At 46.6% G+C, this 19,737-nt stretch overlaps 1 protein-coding gene across 1 annotated transcript in view; it reads right to left on the reverse strand.

Annotated features, from left to right (window-relative positions):
• Positions 1-19,737, reverse strand: part of ATM (ATM serine/threonine kinase) — a 1,319,133-nt gene that overhangs the window by 719,297 nt on the left and 580,099 nt on the right. Inside the window, exon 26 of the mRNA XM_069202321.1 lies at positions 10,409-10,655. Within this exon, the coding sequence (XP_069058422.1) occupies positions 10,409-10,655 (247 nt within the window). The remainder of the gene's footprint in view (positions 1-10,408; positions 10,656-19,737) is intronic.

Here is a 19,737-nt window from a genome sequence, read left to right on the forward strand (position 1 = left end):
CTTAACTGCTGGCGCCTGTCCAAAGTAGTCTGTGGGACCCGCAATCTCAGACTGGGAAGCCTGCTGGTCGCGTGGCTGGAAAGGTATGGGCATGGTTTGAGAACCATCCTGTAGCCATAAAAGGGGAAGAAGGCAGATTGGGGTTGACAAGGGGCATAGACAAGCCAAAGGATCTAGCAATAGCTCTGTTGTCCTTGAAGCACTCCCGTGCTGAATTAGCCTTGTCTCCAAATAGGTCGAGAGCCATCAAAGGCCATGTCCATGAGGGAAGCATGAACATCCTTGACAAACTAGATGTTCTTGGCCAGGCGTACCACCACAAGGCCACCGATGATGAAATCGCTCTACCTAGCAAGTCGGTTGAATCAAGGCCACATTTGATGGAGAACTTTACTACATCTTTCCTGATGGCAAATGCCTGAGAGAGTATGGCCTCCTTTGGGACTAGAGGCAACACAAGGCCAAAGACGATGAAACTGCCCTGCCCATCAAGTCGGTCATGTCAAGATCACAACATATGGTAAACCTTTTTTTTTCTACATTTCATTTTATTGGATTTCAAACATAACAGAAGTGCACAGTGTACAGCAAATATGTTTCATAATGGTAACATTGCTAAGGTTCCATAAGGATATGCAATAAGCACTGATACATTCCATACAGTACATCTATAGGGAAACAGGGAGGGCGGGGGAAAGCGGGGGGAACAAGTGGTAAAAGGGAACTATTCTACAGTTAGCGTAGTGAGACAGCTGTGGCTATGTAACAGTAAAACTCAACTCTGACCATGTAAAGGTCAGGCCGGGGTCCCGGGGCCCAACGAAAGCACCCTTGGAGCCTAGACTACTGCAGTAGTGGTCGCCTGAGTCACTGTCGCATGGTCCGTATTCTCTGCAATTTCCATGCATGACTGGGCGTTGAGGTATGTCAACAGAGGGGACCAGATATCTTGGGGGCGGACTAGCACTGGCATTAACTCCCAGTAGGGAGTCAGTTGTTCCTGGCAATATGCTGCATCCTTGAGCCAATCAACCGCACAAGGTATTGAGCGTCTGCCCCATCACTTCACCACCCGACACTTAGCAAGCAAGAGGAGCAGCAAAGTCAGCTTGCGCCCCTTCGGTGACATGTCCTTCATATATTCCAATAGCGTGACATGGGGAGAGCGTTCCAAGGTGTTTTCAGTCATCACTACGATCGGTGCAAAGACTTTACCCCAAAATCGCTGCACGCCCATGCAAGATGCATAAAATCAGGGTAGGGTGTCAAGCAGCAAACGCAGAGTGCATCTTCAATCAAGCCAATTCTGCACATCCCTTTTACTGTACGATTTAATTCATGCAGATATTTAAAAGGTATATGGCGCAGCCCATAGTTCGGAGAGAGCGACTTGGTACAGCAATATTGCCACTGCTTACCAGTGAGGGGAGCCAATACATCTGCGTCCCAAGCCCTGCACCTAGCAGGGATGTGCACTGGTATGGTCTCCTGCATTCCACCATATAGCCTCATAATCAATCTACGTGGGGAGGATGAGTTAAGCATTGCTTCAAGGATGTGAAATACACAGGGTCTTTCGGGAATGAGTTGTGGGTCGCCCAGGCAGCTGCTCGTAATTCATAATTTGTGAAGGTGTCCAGGAGAATGGTGTTGGGTCCCAGGAGCCCTTGTTGCAGTCATGTAAAGTTACTATCTGGATATGTCAACCCCATGGACGTCAGCCGCATGTTACTTAATAGAGTATGGGTGCCAGCATCTACAGTGATGGGAAATTAAGGATGTCCTGTAAATGGCGCAGATGGGACAAATAAACACTCCAGGCCAGCCTTGCGTTGGAGCTCCCTTCACGCCCATATCATGCAAGCCACTGTGTCTATCTAAGAAGAACAACACCTGTAGTGGCCAAGCGCTGCCTGATCGTGCTCAGGGGCTGTGTGAGCTTGAAACTGGGTAGGGAAGAGCCAATGGTGTGTGAATTGCTTCTGAGCACAACAACAATAGAGGCCATGTCCGGGGCTCCCAGGACTCCCTGTTTGAAGGGAAGTGTTAGTATTTCCCAGTCAATCCGTGGCCAACCATCTGCCCACAAAAGAGATACCGAGCATGGGTGGAGCTGCCACCGGAAGTGCAGAGGGATTGGAAGAATAATAATCAGTGAAGAAGGCTGTCTCAGTATATGGTGTACACCTACAGGTGAGGCACCTAGTACTGAGTCCAGGAACCCTTAGTGATAGTGTGAGTGGTTCCAAATAAACAAAGCTCTCATAGGGTAGGTGTTGTGAGCAACTAAGGCTTATCAGAGAGGGTGTAAAGCAATTGCAAATACCACAAAAGTCAGTCAGTAAAGTTCACACAAGAAAGAACCACACAAGTGTTAGAAAAAAAAAATCTATTATTCATTAAAACACAGGCACTAAACTAACTTTGGTATATCTCCTAAACAGAAGTATATACACACAAAAATATACTGAGAAACGGATCAGTAAAGGCATAAAATAACATGGGTCCTATGGGCAGGTCAAACCATAAACTAAAAAAAAATGGGATGAAAAAAATCACAATTAACCAAGAATGACATCCAAGGATCTTCAGGACTGGGGAAGTACTAAAACACCAGAAGTAACTAACTAGGTTTCCCCAGGTTACCCCGGGTCAAGTGTCTATACGATAACATGGGAAAGTCACAGTTAAAGTTTGTGTTTCAGGATCCTTCCTAGAGGACCTCGAGGAAACCCGTTGGGACAAGGAAGGTTTGAAAGTGTCCCCACCTGTGCATAACCAGAGAAGTGGAGTACCTACACCATGGAGCCCAGGTGCATAGGGGTGAAGTGATGTTGGAACCTCCAGTTGAAGTCAATGGGGACCTCGGCTGTTCAGCTGTGACCCATGGACCAAGTCGGTGGAACCAGGCATAGATTCCGGACAAGCAGTACCTAAGGAGAGGGGGGACAGGGTCCATGCCACATGGAGTCTACCTGGGGGGGGGGGAGGGTGGGGGGGCTTGGGCAGGAGGTCCATACCCACCTTTCTTGGGGATACTTCACTATAGGACGGCCTTGAAGATGTGCCTGTGGAGCCCAGGCAATGCTGATGGATCCCAAGAGTCATCTACAAGCAGTCCCAGACCAGTTGTTGAATTGCAGAGGGGTCAGTGGCGAGCAAGCCCACCAACAAGCCTTGGCAAACGCAAAAGATTTGTTGCAAGAAGAGTTGCAGGAGTTGGGACCAGCAAGATCCAAGGGAGTCAACCTTTACAGGTAGGTCAGGGCCAGGCCTCAGCAAGAAGGAGAGCAGGGAGACTGGAGAAGTACTAAAACCCCAAATATAAGTAGGTAGGATTCCCCAATCACCTGTGTGCAGGGTTGTAATCCCGGGTCAGTGTCCACGTCTAAAATGGGGAAGTCGCGGTTGGAGTTTTTGCGTTTTAGGACCCTTCCCAGAGGACCCCGAGGAAACCCGTTGAGACGAGGGAGGTTGGAAAGTGCTGCTACCCATGGATACCCACATCAGAATTTACACCAAGGAGTCCATGTGCATAGAGGTGAAATTGTGCTACCTGTTGAAGTCATGGGCGATCTTGGTTGTCCATGACCCGTGGACCAGGTCGGTGGAACCCAAGCGTGGAGTTTTGAAGATGGGGACCTAATGAAAGAAGGGACAGAGTCCAGACCATTTGGAGGTGCCCAGGTGCTGAAGGAGGGAAATGCCCACCCTACTCAGAGATGCTTTCCTGTAGAACAGTGGATGAAAAAGTAACGCTGTGAAGTACAGGCGATGCAAGAACATCCCAGGAGTCGCCAATGAGCTGACCCACACCGGTCATCAAATTGCAGAAAGGTCAGTGGTCAGGGGGCCCACCAACAAGCCTTGGCAAATTCAGGGAAGCACTCGACAGAGTTTGAAGGATTTGTGGGGACCAGCAAGGTCAACCCTGCCTTGGCAGGTAGGTCAGGGCCAGTCCTCAGCAAGCAGGAGAGCAAGTAGTGATTGGGGAAGCCCCCAGAAGGACCCTCTGGCAGCAGGCACAGGGAGTCACAGGGAGCTCAATATTATAGCATAGAGGGATGCCTATGTCAAGAGTTGCAGAGAGGACGTCTTTCTTGGAGCTGGAGAGTGCTGGAGGCTGAGGCTTCTTGGAGCTAGGAGGTCTTTCAACTGAAAAGCAAACAAGCCCTGGCAACGAAAAACAGACGTGGTGCACAGGGGTCCTAGACAAGCAGCTCCTGTGAGGGACCACAGACTTCCCAGTTGCAAACAAGACAGATCAGATCTCTGGAGAGCCACAGTACCACCACCTGTGTTGTAGGACCTTGCAGAGACCGTGGGATAGCAGGATCCACAAGCCAGTCGTAATCGGTGAGGTGCCTGCGGATGCAGGGGAGTGACTCCTTCACTCCAAGGGATATTCCTTCTTGTTCTTGTTTTCTTAAGTGTAGGAGGAGTCCCTGTGACACTTAAGGATACACTGCCTTGGGGCTGAAGAAATCTTGTAGAACTTGGAAACAAAGTTGCGGTAGGACCCCTCCTACTAGATATAGGGGGTCATTCTGACCCTGGCGGCCGGTGGCCGCCAGGGCCACCGACCACGGGAGCACCGCCAACAGGCTGGCGGTGCTCCCACGAGCATTCTGACCGCGGCGGTTCAGCCGCGGTCAGAAGCGGCAAGTCGGCGGGCTCCCGCCGACTTACCGCTGCTCGGGGGAATCCTTCATGGCGGCGGAGCGCGCTCCGCCGCCATGAGGATTCTGACCCCCCCTACCGCCATCCTGTTCATGGCGGGAAAGCCGCCATGAACAGGATGGCGGTAGGGGGGGTCGCGGGGCCCCTGGGGGCCCCTGCCGTGCCCATGCCAATGGCATGGGCACGGCAGGGGCCCCCGTAAGAGGGCCCCGCAAAGTATTTCAGTGTCTGCCTTGCAGACACTGAAATACGCGACGGGTGCCACTGCACCCGTCGCACCTTCCCACTCCGCCGGCTCGATTACGAGCCGGCATCCTCGTGGGAAGGGAGTTTTTCCCTGGGCTGGCGGGCGGTCTTTTGGAGACCGCCCGCCAGCCCAGGGAAAAACTCATAATACCCTCCGCGGTCTTCTGACCGCGGAGCGGTATAATGGGGGCGGAATTCTGGCGGGCGGCCTCCGCCGCCCGCCAGAATCAAAATCACCCCCATAGTCTTGCTATTGTTTACATCGAACAACAGTAGTGGTTCCGGTGTCCAGGTTGCAGAAGGGTCTTGCAGAGGAGACTTGCAGACGGTTCCTGAAGTCTTGCACATGAATCTAGGGTCCCACCCTCTGGGGAGCAAATGAAGTAACCCAGTAAGGGGGTTGGACACTTACTGCAGTGACACACCTATCAGATGGGGTCAGGGACGTCAACCAGCTGGACTAAGGAGTCAGATGCTCCCAGGGGCCTCTGCTCATCTTATTTCCAAGATGGCAGAATCAAGTGGCCACCTGGCAGTGACTTGTGCATCTCCCTAGTGGAGGAGCTGGACAGGGGGCGGTTACTCCCCTGTCCTTTGTGTGGTTCGCACCAGAGCGGGAACTGGAAGTTCCTCCACAGGCTCAAACAGGTTTATGCAAAGAGGGCACCAAATGTGCCCTTCAAAGCAGTTTGGTGGCGATCAGGGGCGCCCCACCCCATCTTAGAGACACCTATTTCTAAAGAAGAGGTGGTCACACATCTATCTTACAGGAAATCCTTTGTACTGCCTTCCCCTGCTTGAGTTAGGGTCAGCAGCAGGAGGGCAGAACAGTGTCTGGGGTCGGCGGCAGCACTGGCTTGCACACAGATCCTGCAAGGCTGCACAGGTAGACATGGCGGATCCTCTAAGGAACCTACAAAGTACATAGTATCATGCAACTAATACTGGAATCTGTGTAGTGTTGCATGATTCCAACATGTTTGATAACAAACATCACTAGGTTTGGTGAAGCCATTATGCAGTTGGACATCTTGTGTTGACCGGTGTACCTTAAACTGGATTCCCCACACTTACAAAGCCCAGATATGGGGTCTGGCATTTGTAGGGGTACCTCTGCTCATGCAGGGATACCTTCACACTTTCAACCATGTACCCTGCCCTTGGGCTTAAGGGCCTACCTTAGGGGGTGACTTACACAAGTGCAGTGACCTTGATATAAGGTAAACCTTATATCTGGGGTGAAAGCTTACCAACCAAATATAGGGGAAAGAACATTGACCCTGGGGTCCTGGCTAGCAAGATTCCAATGTACTACAGTCAAAACACACTGACACCAGGCAAATAGCGAGGACACCCATGTCATAAAGATCCTACTTTCCTACGATCAGGTATAGGAGTTTTGGAAGAATGACCATTTTCGCAAATGCCAGCCTGCCTGTTAAGGAGAATGGGGTCTCTGTCAGCTCTCAACATTTTCTTCCAGCCATGTCATTACGAGCCCATAGGTGACCCGCCAGCGTTCCTCAATATCTCTACCGAGCCATATCCCGAGGTATTTTACAGGTCCGTCCGCCCATTCAAACGGGTGTTTGGGAGAAAATGGTGTTGTCATGCTCATCACAGGAAACAGGACGGACTTTGTCCAGCTGATGGTGATCCCTCATATCCCCCCAAATCTTGTCCAAGTTGGTCTGTGGGTCTCTGACATTCTGGGTGGCACTGCCAGCATACATTGGCACAATAATCTTGCAGAGCGTGAATGCTAGGCCTCGGTGCGCATGGTGCTGCCACAGCCGGGCCTCCAGCAGCTCCATGGCTATAGCAAATATTATTAGGAACAGAGGGCAGTTCTGGCAAGTCCCCTTTGTCGCTGAAAAGGAGGGTGCAACCCTCCCATTTATCCACAGCCAGGCGAATAGTTGACCGTACAGGAGCTCGATTAATTATATTAATTGAGAACTCATCCTGAGGTGCGATTACAAGATGATAAGTTAGGGACCATCTGAGTGGATCAAAAGCCTTGGTGACGTCAAGGAATACCGCCACTGCGCTTAGGGTGGCTTGATGGTGTGGAGAAGAGCAAAGAAGGAGCACAGGTTGTGCGATGTTGATTTACTCGTAACAAAACACAACTTGTCCTGATGCACTATGATCAGCAAGATCGGGAGTAGCCGCGAATCGTTCAGCTTAGCAAGGATGTTATTATTCGTATTAATCATTGCGAGGGGGTGGTACGATTTGCATCACTGAGGATTCTTAGTAGGTTTAAGGATAGTCACAAGCAATACCTCCCTTAAGGATGGCAGCAGAGAGCTGACAGACATTGACTCCTCATACATGGCCAGAAGATACTGGGCAAGTAGATGGGCATATTTTTTATAGAATGCAGCCATGAGACCATCCATGCTGGGCGCAGATTTCCTTCTTTAAGTGTGCTACGTCACCGTGCAATGCTTGCACCATCCCAGCCTGGTTTGCAATGTAAACACCCCCAGAGGGAGGAGCGTGCCACTTCGGATGTATTATTGTGCGCAAAATATTCCACTATTGTAGCCCTGATTTCTTCCCGAAACACTTGATCATGCATGGCTTCAGACGGGAGCCTCCTTGTGAATGCTCACGATGGACTATCTGGATGAGCTAGTTCGAGCAGGACTGAGGAAGGATCGGACAGTGTCAGAGGCAGATGTGAAACTCCTGTGGTCCAAACATCAACATCACACAAAGCCAACCAATAGTCACTACTTAAAGCCTTAACTACACACCATTTCGCCCAGGACTAGGGAGCTCACCACTTACCAACCTCAACAAAAATCAAGGGTCATCCATGTTAGGTCCATAAACTGTGATAAGCTTGTCTGGGTGCCCTGCAAAACTCCAGAAAGTAGGACATAGCATTCCAGCGGGTCCACGCACCATGTGTCATGTCCACCAAGGCAGGCCCTTGCAAATGATTATAGCCATTCCTCGGGTGTAATTTAGGTAGTTTAAGACATCCACTGAGTGTCTCTGCAGGTAAGCAAAGACATGTCGTGCCATGCGCCAATCATTTAGGTCTCGGACGTTCTAGGTCAATAACTTAACTGACCGCATATGTGTGCCAGGGAATTAGGTCAAGTGGTCTATGCCACCTAGAGGTAAAATGCCAAATGGGCATGTATGCATCTGAGTGGTTCTAATGGAAAGGGCAGGGAGAACATTAAGCAGCCTAGTGCTACCAAACAACAGCCCAAGCTTACATTTCACCTACCTCCCTCTTTGGCTCTGCAATCGGACCAAATTCCACTCTCTCACCCTTCTTACAACACCCAAAAGCAAACCAGGAAAACTTTCCAGTTACTCATCCTGTGAGGGCGAACTAGAGGTCTGGATCAGCCCCAGCTAAAGCGCAAGTGGGTGGCCAGGGGGACCATGTCATGGGGGCTTGGGCTCTCCTGGTCAGTACAACAGTGATGTCAAATAATTATCACCTTCAGCAGCCTTACCATCAGAGTTGGGACAAAGAGGGCAGAGTTGACATGTGTCTCAGGTGGCCCTCTCTCGTCAGTCTCAACTGGACATGGCGTATGGTTTATGATGCCTTCTGGGGAAAATCGACCCAAGGTCAATAATGCATCAGAAGTGGGGGGAGGGCGGGGGGAGTGTGTGTTTATCATGGAAGCTACTCAGTCACCCTCTTAGTTCCCTAAACTGCCACACACAGAGGAGTTTTAGGGCTGTTCTGTGACTAGGAAGCTCCATACCCTTCCCATGAGCCTCCGGCTGCAGTCTCCCCAGCCGCACCAGAAGAGTCCTGATGAACTTAGCTGCATATTTGGGGTCAGTGAAGTAGTGCAGGGCTTGAAATAGGCCCCAAGTAGGACGTCCGTAAAGGCTACATTAAATGGGAATAAAGGCTCTGAGAGGGTGAGTCCAAGATGAAGCGTCTCTATCAAGACGTTTGTCTTGACTGCCACTGAAGGCAGCTGAAGGTCCACGACGTCAGCTGCCCAACATATCACCATAACACCCTTGCTTCGAAGCCGCAGTAGAAGAGAACACCAGTCCAGTGAGGTGTATAACCCACTGGCCACACCCGGTTTCTCATACCAGTTGGCCTCTTCAACTGGGTCTTCTTCATAAGGTTCCATACATACCTCTCTAAAGTTCCTCTCTCAAGGCCTATTCAGTAAGTAAGGCACTGACTCTGTTCCAAGAAGAATGCCCTCAGTGGGCACCAGACAATGCCTATCCAGCTATGCATTGGAGTAGGGTATGACAATGGGGATGGTGCTGCCTAGAAGCGTCGGGAGCAGGGGGCGGGTTGGGGGCATCAGCACTGGAGAGGACATGGAGAAAGGACTCTATCAACCGGCTTCACTCCAGATACAGCAAAAGATCCCTAGGGCACAAATGGTGCTAAGGGCACAAATGGTGCTAAGGGCGAACCTGCCGACGGGGACCCCAAAGGCATTCCAGAGGGGCTGGGCTGCCCAAAAATTAGGAGCATAGCCTCATGGAACTCCTTCAACTAGGCAGGGGCTGCTCAGGTAAAACTGGGGAAGAGCGGAGAGGACCCAGGTTCAGACACCGCCAACTCGTGGGGCCTAAACTGTGAATGACTTCAGAGAGAGTTTGGACTTCTTCGATTTCTTGTATTTGTGTGACTTACCAAACTAATTTCGGTGTGACAAGGAACATCGCCAGGGACTCTGCAAACGGTCTCAAAACCTCCCACGTGAACAGGACCTCGAGCACCTGCAGCTAGAAGTCTCTCTCAGAAAAAATAGACACACATATATGTGTGTGTGTGTATATATATATATATATATATATATATATATATATATATATATACACACACACACACACACACAAACACATATATATACACACACACACATATATATATATATATGTGTGTATATTTACATGTATATGCGTGGGTGTGTAGATGTATTTATATATGGGTATGTATATGTGTACACATCCACACACACACACACACACACATATATATATATATATATATATACATACACACACATCTCCATCATACAGGTCAGATCATAGGGGCAGGAAGGGAGTTAAGCAAAGAAGGGATGTGAAGAGGAGAAAAAACATGAAACTAAATTTTTATTAACATACATTTTCAATATGCCTTTACATCCTTAGAACACATAATATGCATTTAAATTTTTTCTTTTAAAACCGCATCCTGCAGCCTTTGAAGCTGTAAAAATTTGCTTAAAATAAACTAATATTCTAATATAGAAAACAGGAAATCAGAAAATCCAGAGTCCAATAGAACTAAATAGAGGACCCCCCTCACTTATCATGTTTGTCCTCACATATAGGACTATCAGTCTAAAAAGAAAATCATTCTTATGCAGTCATTAAAATCTTATGGCTCAGAGAAAGACAACTAGTTGTGTCTAAGTATCACTTTATCACACCGTTCATTACCAGTACACACTGGAGAAATGCTATTGAGGACATTTACCTGTTTTCCCAAGCAGTCTTCCTCTTTCAGGATATCATAAACATCTGATGCAGTCACCCTCTGTTGTGCCATGTCACTGTCCCCTGAGCCTTCATAAGCAAAGTAAGGCAGGATGTTCACAAGCACCCTTGGAAAGCAGTCTGCAAGCAGAAGACGCCAATCCTTTGCTATCTGACTAGCAAGTGATTTCACTTCTTCAAATTCATTTCTGATCACCAGATGTGGGATGAGAACTTTATAAAAAGATCTAGAAATGTCAAAACAGAAAGAGAAGGAAATTAAACAATCATACAAATAAAACTCACTAATGATTTACAAGATTTATTAGGATTCAGATCTACAATGAGATCCAGTTACAATTCTACAATCAAAATATTTATTACATGTTAAAGATATTATGTAAATACTCATTTAAAAAAAAAGAAAAAACACATCAGTTTATTAACAGGATTAAATAACAAGCAAGTAACTACTTTTGGTGTACATACATCACATTTCAAAAACGGAGGTTTCAGAAAAGACCTCAGTTAGAGTGGAGAGTAGAGCGGATAGTAGAACAGAAAACGATCCAGGCTTTGCAGCAACTTCTTACATTTATCACATAATCTCTCTTCCGGGGGTAAACCAACCCATACCAAAGTAATCATTTTTTATCTGTACAATGTTCATATGCAACACATATAAAAACAGTGGACTACTTGATTTGAGTTTCAAATTGAATATGTTGGGGGCTGCACTTGAATGCATGAGAAAAGAACTACCTTCATCTTCTTTTCCCTAAATGCTAACATATTTAAACTGAAGTTGGGCTTAAGGTAGTACCATCACATCAACTCCTCTCTGATTAAATTGTGTGAGAAATTGGGTTGTTGGTTGACTGGGGTGTGAGCTTTGATTAAGCAACAGCAACAACAAGTTACTAAATGAACCTGTGCTTCACCCTGGTTAGCTTGGCGCAAAATGCAGTCAGGCTTAAGTTGGAGACAATGTGTAAACAGTAATAAATTGAAACCTCCACACAAGAAAAATCCCAAACCAACTAAAAAAAACTCTTAACATTTTATTAAATTATGTGACACTAAAACCACCAAAATGCAGTTAAGTGGAACCGGAGTTATGAACTTTTACATTTTAAGGTTCAAAATAGCAAGTCCTCAGTTTTTAAAAAGAAAATGGCCACCAGGGCACCTTTAGCACTACAATCAAGGGTTCAGTAGCGGATGGAGACCTCTTGGGGGGTTCAAGACTCACTTAGGCTGGGTCCAGGTGCATGTTCAAGATGGTGGGAGCTTGTTATGTCCCTGTGGCTCTGAACAGGAGGCCAGCATAAATGGCCCTTGGAGTCACTTCTGGAAGTCCTGAGTGCAGGTGAAGATGCAGGGCTCCATAGCAGGGCTGGACTCTGAAGGTTCAAGGCAGGCTCCAGGCAGCAATGTAGTCCTTCCAGGTACAGCAGCAGACTGGTAGAGTGCACAGTAGGTCACAGCAGTGGCAGGCAGTCCTCCGAGAGCCCTTCCGCAGGTCCAGTAGTGAACTGAAGAGTGGGCCTGAGAGGCCTATTTTTGTATCCTGATGCCCTGCTTCCATAAGGTGGGAAACATATCCAGAAGGGTTCTTTAAAGTTCCAAGACTTCTCCCATCCCCTGCTGTGGCCCCAAGCTGGCTGCACTGACTATACAGGGTTGTTAAGCTTATTGAGGGGTGACAGAGCACAGCCTATTCAGGTGCAAGCGGGGCTGTGCTTAGATCCCTCCCCTATCAAGTCAGTTAATGGCCCAATCAGGCTCTGCTAATCCCACTAATGTGTGACTGGCTGGGACGAATTCACAAAGTCAGTTACACTCAGCTATGTGACCTAAGGCATGCTGCAGGTACAAAGTGCTAAGGACAGGGCAGGAAAATGCAAACGTTTTAAAAGTGGCATTTTGAAACGTATAATGATAAATTTGACTTTACCAATAAAGAGTGTTTATCATTACAAGTTCATAGGTACCAAAAATGACATAGCTACTTTCGCTGGTTTCGGAATTATAGCTTATTAAATATAACAAAGAATCCCCAATGTTATTCTATGGGAGGGGGAGGCCTCACAGTAGTGAAAAACGAATTTGGAATAATGTGGGAGACATGCAAAACTCCCAATGTAAGATAGTAGCCAACCCCATTACATAAGAACTTGACATGCCCATCTCAAGATGTAGACCTTCAATTGGTGCTAGAGAACTTAAATTACAAAACTTATCTGAAAAGCCTACCCTCTATTTTATGCATAGAATTCCAATATTTTGAGTGTCTTATTTTAATAGTATACAACAGTCTAGGTAGAAATAATGCCCTACATAGTTTGTACTAGAACAGGAACCAGAGGTTTGTGCACTGATGCAAACCAGTTTATGCAAAGAGGGCACCAAAGATGCCCTTCAAAGCAGTCTGTGGTACTGAGAGGCCACTTCATCCCAGCCCAGAGCCACCCATTTCAAAGGGAAAGGAGGTCACACCTCTTCCCCACAGGAAATTCTTTGTTCTGCCTACCCCTACTCGAGGTAGGCTCATCAGCAGGAGGACAGAACAGTGTCTCGGGTCAGCAGAAGTGCAGGCTGGCATGCAGACCCTGTAAGGATGTACGGGCAGCTCTGGGGGATCCTCTAAGGAACCCCCGGAGTACATAGTATCATGCAATCAACATCAGAATCGGTGTAGTTGCATGAGTCCAACATGTTTGATACCAAACATGCCTAGGTTCGGTGAAGCCATTATGTAGTTGGACTACTCTTGTTGGCCAGTGTCCATTATATACCTTAAATGGCTTACCTGCAGAGGTGCCCTCACACTCAGGACAATGCACCCTTTCCCTAGGGCTGAAGGTCCTACCATAGGGATGACTTAAAGTGCCCAAGTGCAGTGACTACAATATAAGGCAAGCCTTGTATCGAAAGTGAAAGGTGCATGCACCATTTCATGCAGGCTGCAATGGCAGGCCTGCAGACACAGTTGGCATGGGCTTCCATGGGTGGCATAATACATGCGGCATCCCATGGAAGACCCTTGATTTACCAATTCCCTGAGTACCACAGTTCTAAATACTAGGGACTTACATAGGTGCACCAGTATGCCAACTGTGTGTGTGTTCAGAAGGGGAGGACATTGGGGGTAAAGGGATAAAAGGTGCTATACAACCACATTTAGAGGGGAGATCACTGACACTGGACTCCTGGTTACCAGGACCCCAGTGTAGTACAGTCTAAACACACGACACCAGGCAAAAAGTGGGGCTAACTATGCTAGAAAAGATGGAGGATAAATATATTATTGTTAACTTAGACAAACATTACAAGTTATAAAGTGTTTAGGGCTAGAAGTATATTACACTTTGATGTTCTGCAAAATGGAGGTAACTTTATTCTTATGTTTGTTGGACAATGTAGGTATGTGTTCATTGTAAAAGCCATCCTACTTTAAATGGTAACTGTATGTTTGTATTTATCACCTTTCTTCAGAACATAATAAGTAAATCTTAGATAATTTAGTTTCTCATATGTTACCACAGAGCTTGTTTGAATCATGTGTTTCATGCAGATTTTAAAATGAAGTTCATCATGTAATAACCCTGATTCATAATTTAATCATTAATCAACAAGGCTAAGAGGACTGTTTTTTGCAGCTGTTTTTTTGCTGTTTTGCTGCTTCTTCCGTTAGTTTATTCGGAGGATATATTCTATGCCTTTAGTCTAGTGTTCTTTTTCTAATCCATCTAGTCTCACTCTTCTGGAATTCTGCTGCTACTTCTCTCTACATGGTGTTACCTTCCAGCCTCTATCCTTCAGTTAAGATGTTGTTGCATAGAACTATTCAATTTGCTGTTGCTTCAGTCCTACAGGTATATCCTTCAGCTTCTCTGTCCGTTTGTGCCAAATCTGCTCCACTCAATTTTCTCTCTCCTTTCATTTAGCATATCGCTACTACCTCAAATCCAACATTATTTTTCATCATCCTCTCTCCCTTTGCGGAATTAATGTTTAGAGTCTGCTCTTCCGTTTTGTAGCTGATTTTCTTTCACAGTAGATTGATAATAGCTTTTTTCCTATGATGTTTCCTAGTGTACTTCCCCCTGTTTTGCTGCTACCTTGCTTGATCTAGATCTTGCTATTTTCCTCTTTTATCTATTTTTTTCATATATGCTCTTTTGCTCTAGTACTTAACTGCCACCTGTTTGTCACTAGAGTTGATTTTCTGTCCCCATCTCTGTGCTTAAGTGCAGTTTCACCATTGCTTCCTCTTTACTAGTATTTTTCAGATACATGTGAATGTGTTGTTCTGTTGTGTTCTGGTTATCAACAGTTTTTTCTGGGAACTGGGCTTGTTTCATTTTTGTAAGCTTGCTGCTGATGTTTCTCTCGGCTCGTTAGTGGTGCCCGTTTTCCTTCTTTGCTATCTCTCACTAGTTTTTTTTCTTTTTGCTTTCACTCTCTTTGGTATTTCAATATTCTCCGCTGACAACTCTCGAAATCTGACATTATGTTGTTGCTTACTTCCATCTGGTAATCTGGTATTTTACTGCTTTTTACTTTTTAGTTATTTGTTGGCACCGAATATGTTTTGCTGCCTCCTCCCTTTGATTATTTTTTTATGTGTCTCTTGCTGTAGTATTCTATCAATGCCAGTGTCATTGTGATGCAGCTACTTGTGCATCTACACTTTAATAGAGTTCTAAAACTGCCTCCGTTGTTCTACTGTTTGCTACAGCTCATCTACTGTTGGTGTTTCATTGATGCCTTTATATCTCTGGTTTACTGCAGCCACTATCTCTGTGGTGCTTTACGGAAGACTCTCCGTCTGTGCTGCTTTCACATTATCTTTCTAAATTTGATGCTTCGTTGCTGGCAATTGCCCCTTAAATCTCTGAAGTTGTTTGTCCTAAATATTTATTTTCCTTGCCATCACGTGTCTCAGCTCTTTAGTAATTCAAAAACTGCAACTTAATGTAGTGTTTATTGCTGGGTTTCTCTCTTGTAGATGGCTGTGGCACTCTTCCTGTGAAGTTCTAAGGTTATATCATACACCGTTTTCTTTTTGCTACCAGCCACATATCAATCTCAAAGAATGCATTAATTAATGTGCACTAATTTCTCCTATACTGTAATCTGATTGCCTTGTTCTCTTCCCCTCAATACACTCCTTCCTGTATCGGATTTAAAACACAAGGCCAGTTGCCAGAAAATCATTTGCTATTTTGTAGGAAAACTATTTTATCTGGTTCAGAACACTGCCCCTCTACACAACTCTGCTTCGTCACAGACTGACCCAGGATGCCTCTCATCATGATGATATTCTCAACGATTTAAGCAATTCAACTTTGTAATGCATTATAATTTCTGCATGGCCTTCTCTTCACTGTAAAATGAATACAGCCACCATATTGCTGTCACCTAAACATCTGGCTTTGAGTAGCTCTCTACTGGATTGGATACGGCTCCGCCTGACGAAGAATTGTTCCATTTTTGCACATGCTGAAACACTGCACTAGATTTTACTGGTCAGAAATTCTACCTGTTAAAATTGCATGAGGCATCCAAGCCTTGTCCCCTGGTTCTTGCCAAGCCTTTTCTTTGTTAAGTGTAATACAATGCTTTCCCTGCTAAAAACTCTTCTTCTCTCCCGATCCACTAATAATCCACCCACCCCACACTGCAGAGAAGTCACTGCTCCTACTTACCACCTGCTCAGAGGAGGTGGTTAATGTGAAGCTTAGACTCACGGGAACAAGCAATTCTATGCAGAATTCCATGGGGTACTTTTGGGCCTGCACTGTTGTAGGAAGCTGACTATTTATGGAGTGTACCAATGTGAGGGGGCACTATGCAGATAGCCCAGGCTGACCCTTATTGGCTGACGGGGGTAAAAATAATGCCACGTTTTGTGGTAATGTGGATGAGCAGTTAGGCTTATTAGAGGACAGCGTTAAGCATTTATTGCACACACAGAGCCAGTAAGTGAAACACACCCTCAATAGAGAAATACAACACAAATTTATAAAAATAACACATACCTTTATATGAATTTAGACACCAATATCATCAGAAACAGGCAAGTACTTTTCGAGATATCAATTTTTACAGTTTTAAAATGTTGACTGCAATTTTGTACGTGTGGTAATCTTACAATAGGAGGGAAAAACAAACTGCATTTTGGCACTTAACTGCGTCTTACCCGACTGTTCGCCGGGACTTACGATGAGTATGGGGCAAGATCCAAGGCCACACCAACAGATCACCTTGGGAGGCTCTGAGGCATCCGATTGCAGAGGTGTGTTACGGCATCGGGCATCCCATTCAATGAGGAATGGTCCTTTCACAAAGAGGCTGAAAGCTGGAATTGCGGGGTTGGGGACCCACAAGGGGGGGGGGGGGGTGGAGCGGGACAATCAGTTCTTGTGATGCTGGGGGAGGTAGGGACTGTAGGAATGTACCCTCTTTTTGCCATGTCTACCCCCATTTTCTGCCTGACGTCAGTGTGCTTGACTGTGTTCACTGGGATCCTGCTAACCAGGACCCCAATGAGTATGCTCTCTCTCCTCTACATACTGGTGCCCCCTTATAAGTCCCTAGTATATGGTACTTTGGTACCCAAGGCATTGGGGTTCCACTGCAGTATATATTTTACCCCCCATAGGGAGCCCATGCAGAGGCTTCTGAAGAGTGCCAATGCAGCCTGCGTGAAAAGGTGCATGAACCCTTTTACTGCAATTTACACTGCATCAGGTCACTTATAAGTCACCCCTATAGCAAGCCCTCCAGGCTTGAGAGCAGGGTGAAAAGTACCTGTGGGTGATGGCACCCCTGTTCTAGCAGAGGTGCCCCCATGACATCCAGGACCATTTTCCCGGACTTCGTGAGTGCAGGAGTGCCATTTTACGCGTGTACTGGACATAGGTCACTATCTATGTCCAGCTACATAATGATAACTCTGAACATAGGCATGTTTGGTATCAAACATGTAGGAGTCATATGCCCATGCTTTTGCAAGCATTGGTTGTATGATCCTATGCACTATGGTGGCTCTTTAGAGGAACCCTAGTACTGTAATTCCAGCCTTCTGGGGTTTTCCAGGCAGCCTCAGCTGCTGCCATCTCGCAGACAGGTTTCTGGCCCCCTGTTTCTTGAAAATCTCATCCAGGAAGGCAGAACAAAGGATTTCCTTTGGGAGAGGGGTGTTACACACTCTCCCTTTGGAAATAAGTGGTGCAGGCTTGGGAGGGGTAGCCTCCCCAGGCCACTGGAAATGCTTTGAAGGGCACATTTGGTGCCCTTCTTGCATAATCCAGTCTACACCTGTTCAGGGACCCCAGTCCCTGCAATGGCACAAAAGTGAACAAAGGAAAGGAGAGTGCCCACTCCCCTGTCCGTCACTGCCCCAGGGATGGTGCTCAGAGCTCCTCTAGAGGGTCCCTCGGATTTGCCATCTTGGTGGCCAGTGCCAGCAGGTGACGTCAGAGCACTCCCCTGATAGGTACTTACCTGTTTAGATGACCAATCCCCCTTTCAGGGCTATTTAGGGTCTTTCCTTTGGGTGATTCTTCAGATTTGGATTGCAAGGTTCCAGCAGGAACCCTCTGTATCCTCCACTTCAACTTCAACTGCATCTGGACCCACCAGGAACTCTACAAACTGCAACAAAAAAGCCAGAAACCTTCTGCAGCAGTGTATCTTCAGCTCCTGCCAGCAACTGCACTGTTTCCCAGTCAAGCATCCTCTGAGGATAGCCAGTCTTCAGCCTGCACCAGAAGAGCAAAGGAATCTTCCTTGGGGTGAAGGAGTCACTCCCCTGCTTCAGCAGGTACCTACTGCAACGATGACCGGTTGCGTGGATCCCCTCTCCTGCTGAGCTGCATGGATCCTGCATCACAGGTGGTGGACTGAAGTGGTCCCGATGGTCCTGACGTCCTACTGTCCAACTTTAGTGGAGGTGAGAGCTTGCCTCCCCACGCAAGACAGTACCACGTGAACCATATCTTTTACTGTTGCCAAGGTTTGTTGGCATCCTTCCACGAAGTTCTTCGTGCATCTTGCAGCTCTGGCTCCAGCACTCTATCCTGCGACGCACAGCTTCCTGAGTGGTTCTCCAGTGGCGTGGGAGCCTATGTCGTAGTGCTGCATGGGCCTCTTTTTCACCTTCCTTTGTCCCTGTGCTGTAGGACTCCTGTGTACGCTTGTGTCGTGATACGAGTGTTCTGACCACTGACTTCGTGTTGCACCACTTTGCACCTGGCTTAGCTGTACACCGTCACATTAGTCGTCAACAGTTACAGACTCCATTTTGCAGCCAGTTTAGCCTTAGCTTCACTGCCACATTAAAAGCTGCAAGTGATTTTCCATGTTGTACAATGTGCATTCTATATTGTTTTTGTACTTTTTCCCACCAAGGGCTTTGGCTGATCAGAATGTACTAAGACGGCAGGGAACGGCCTTGTTTTGGGTTGGCACCTTGGGATTGTGGCCAAATCCCGACATGTTATTTTCAAAGCTAGCTGAAAGCAATCAGCATTTTTTGAATAAATAAACTTCTGCAGGGAGTGGGAAGTCTGGAATTTTCCTCTCTTGTTTGTTTAAAGTATAACAGGCCAAGACCAGATTGACCAGGGACAGAGAAGATCTCAGCCGCATCCAGGACGCTGGAGTGTGTCATCCTTCCCGTGAGTATAATTGATCTCTCTCTCCTCAATCGATTCTGGCGATTTGATGCTGATAGGAGAGAGATAGAGTGTTGCCCTTGTCTCATGGTGATGCATACTTTTTAATTCATTATTTCCGTTGTATTATAATATGGATACATACATTTGCTGTGTATATTGCAGTGGAGAATCATTTCTACATTATTGCAGTGACCATTTTTAAACGTGTGTTTTCAACATGCTAATCTCCTTTTAGGAACCTTGCGTAGTGAAATAATAAATGTCTTCTTTGGACTAAGAAGCGCATTCCAGAGATTTTTTGTCAGTGCAGGAGTGTTTCAGCTCAGTCATTAGTGAAAAGCAAAACAGCTTTCGGAGCTGACCTCGGACAGCAGAGGTTCTCACCTCCAGGGGGTCGTGCTGATCAGTATACAGTACATGCTTTAAGATGGCTTACCAGTCACTTGCAATGTTTATGAATAGAAGTAGACATCACAGAAGCATATCTGCTCATGCAGATATGTCCTCACACGTATTATAATGCAACCTGCCTTAGCGCTCTTAAGATCTGCTATAGGGGTGACTTACATATCATACATGCAGTGACTTTGGCATGGCAAACGATATGATGGCAGGGTTTGTGCAATGTGTGTGTGGGCCC

This window comes from Pleurodeles waltl, chromosome 8, assembly GCF_031143425.1.
Source record: "Pleurodeles waltl isolate 20211129_DDA chromosome 8, aPleWal1.hap1.20221129, whole genome shotgun sequence".
Classification (NCBI taxonomy): Eukaryota; Metazoa; Chordata; class Amphibia; order Caudata; family Salamandridae; genus Pleurodeles; species Pleurodeles waltl.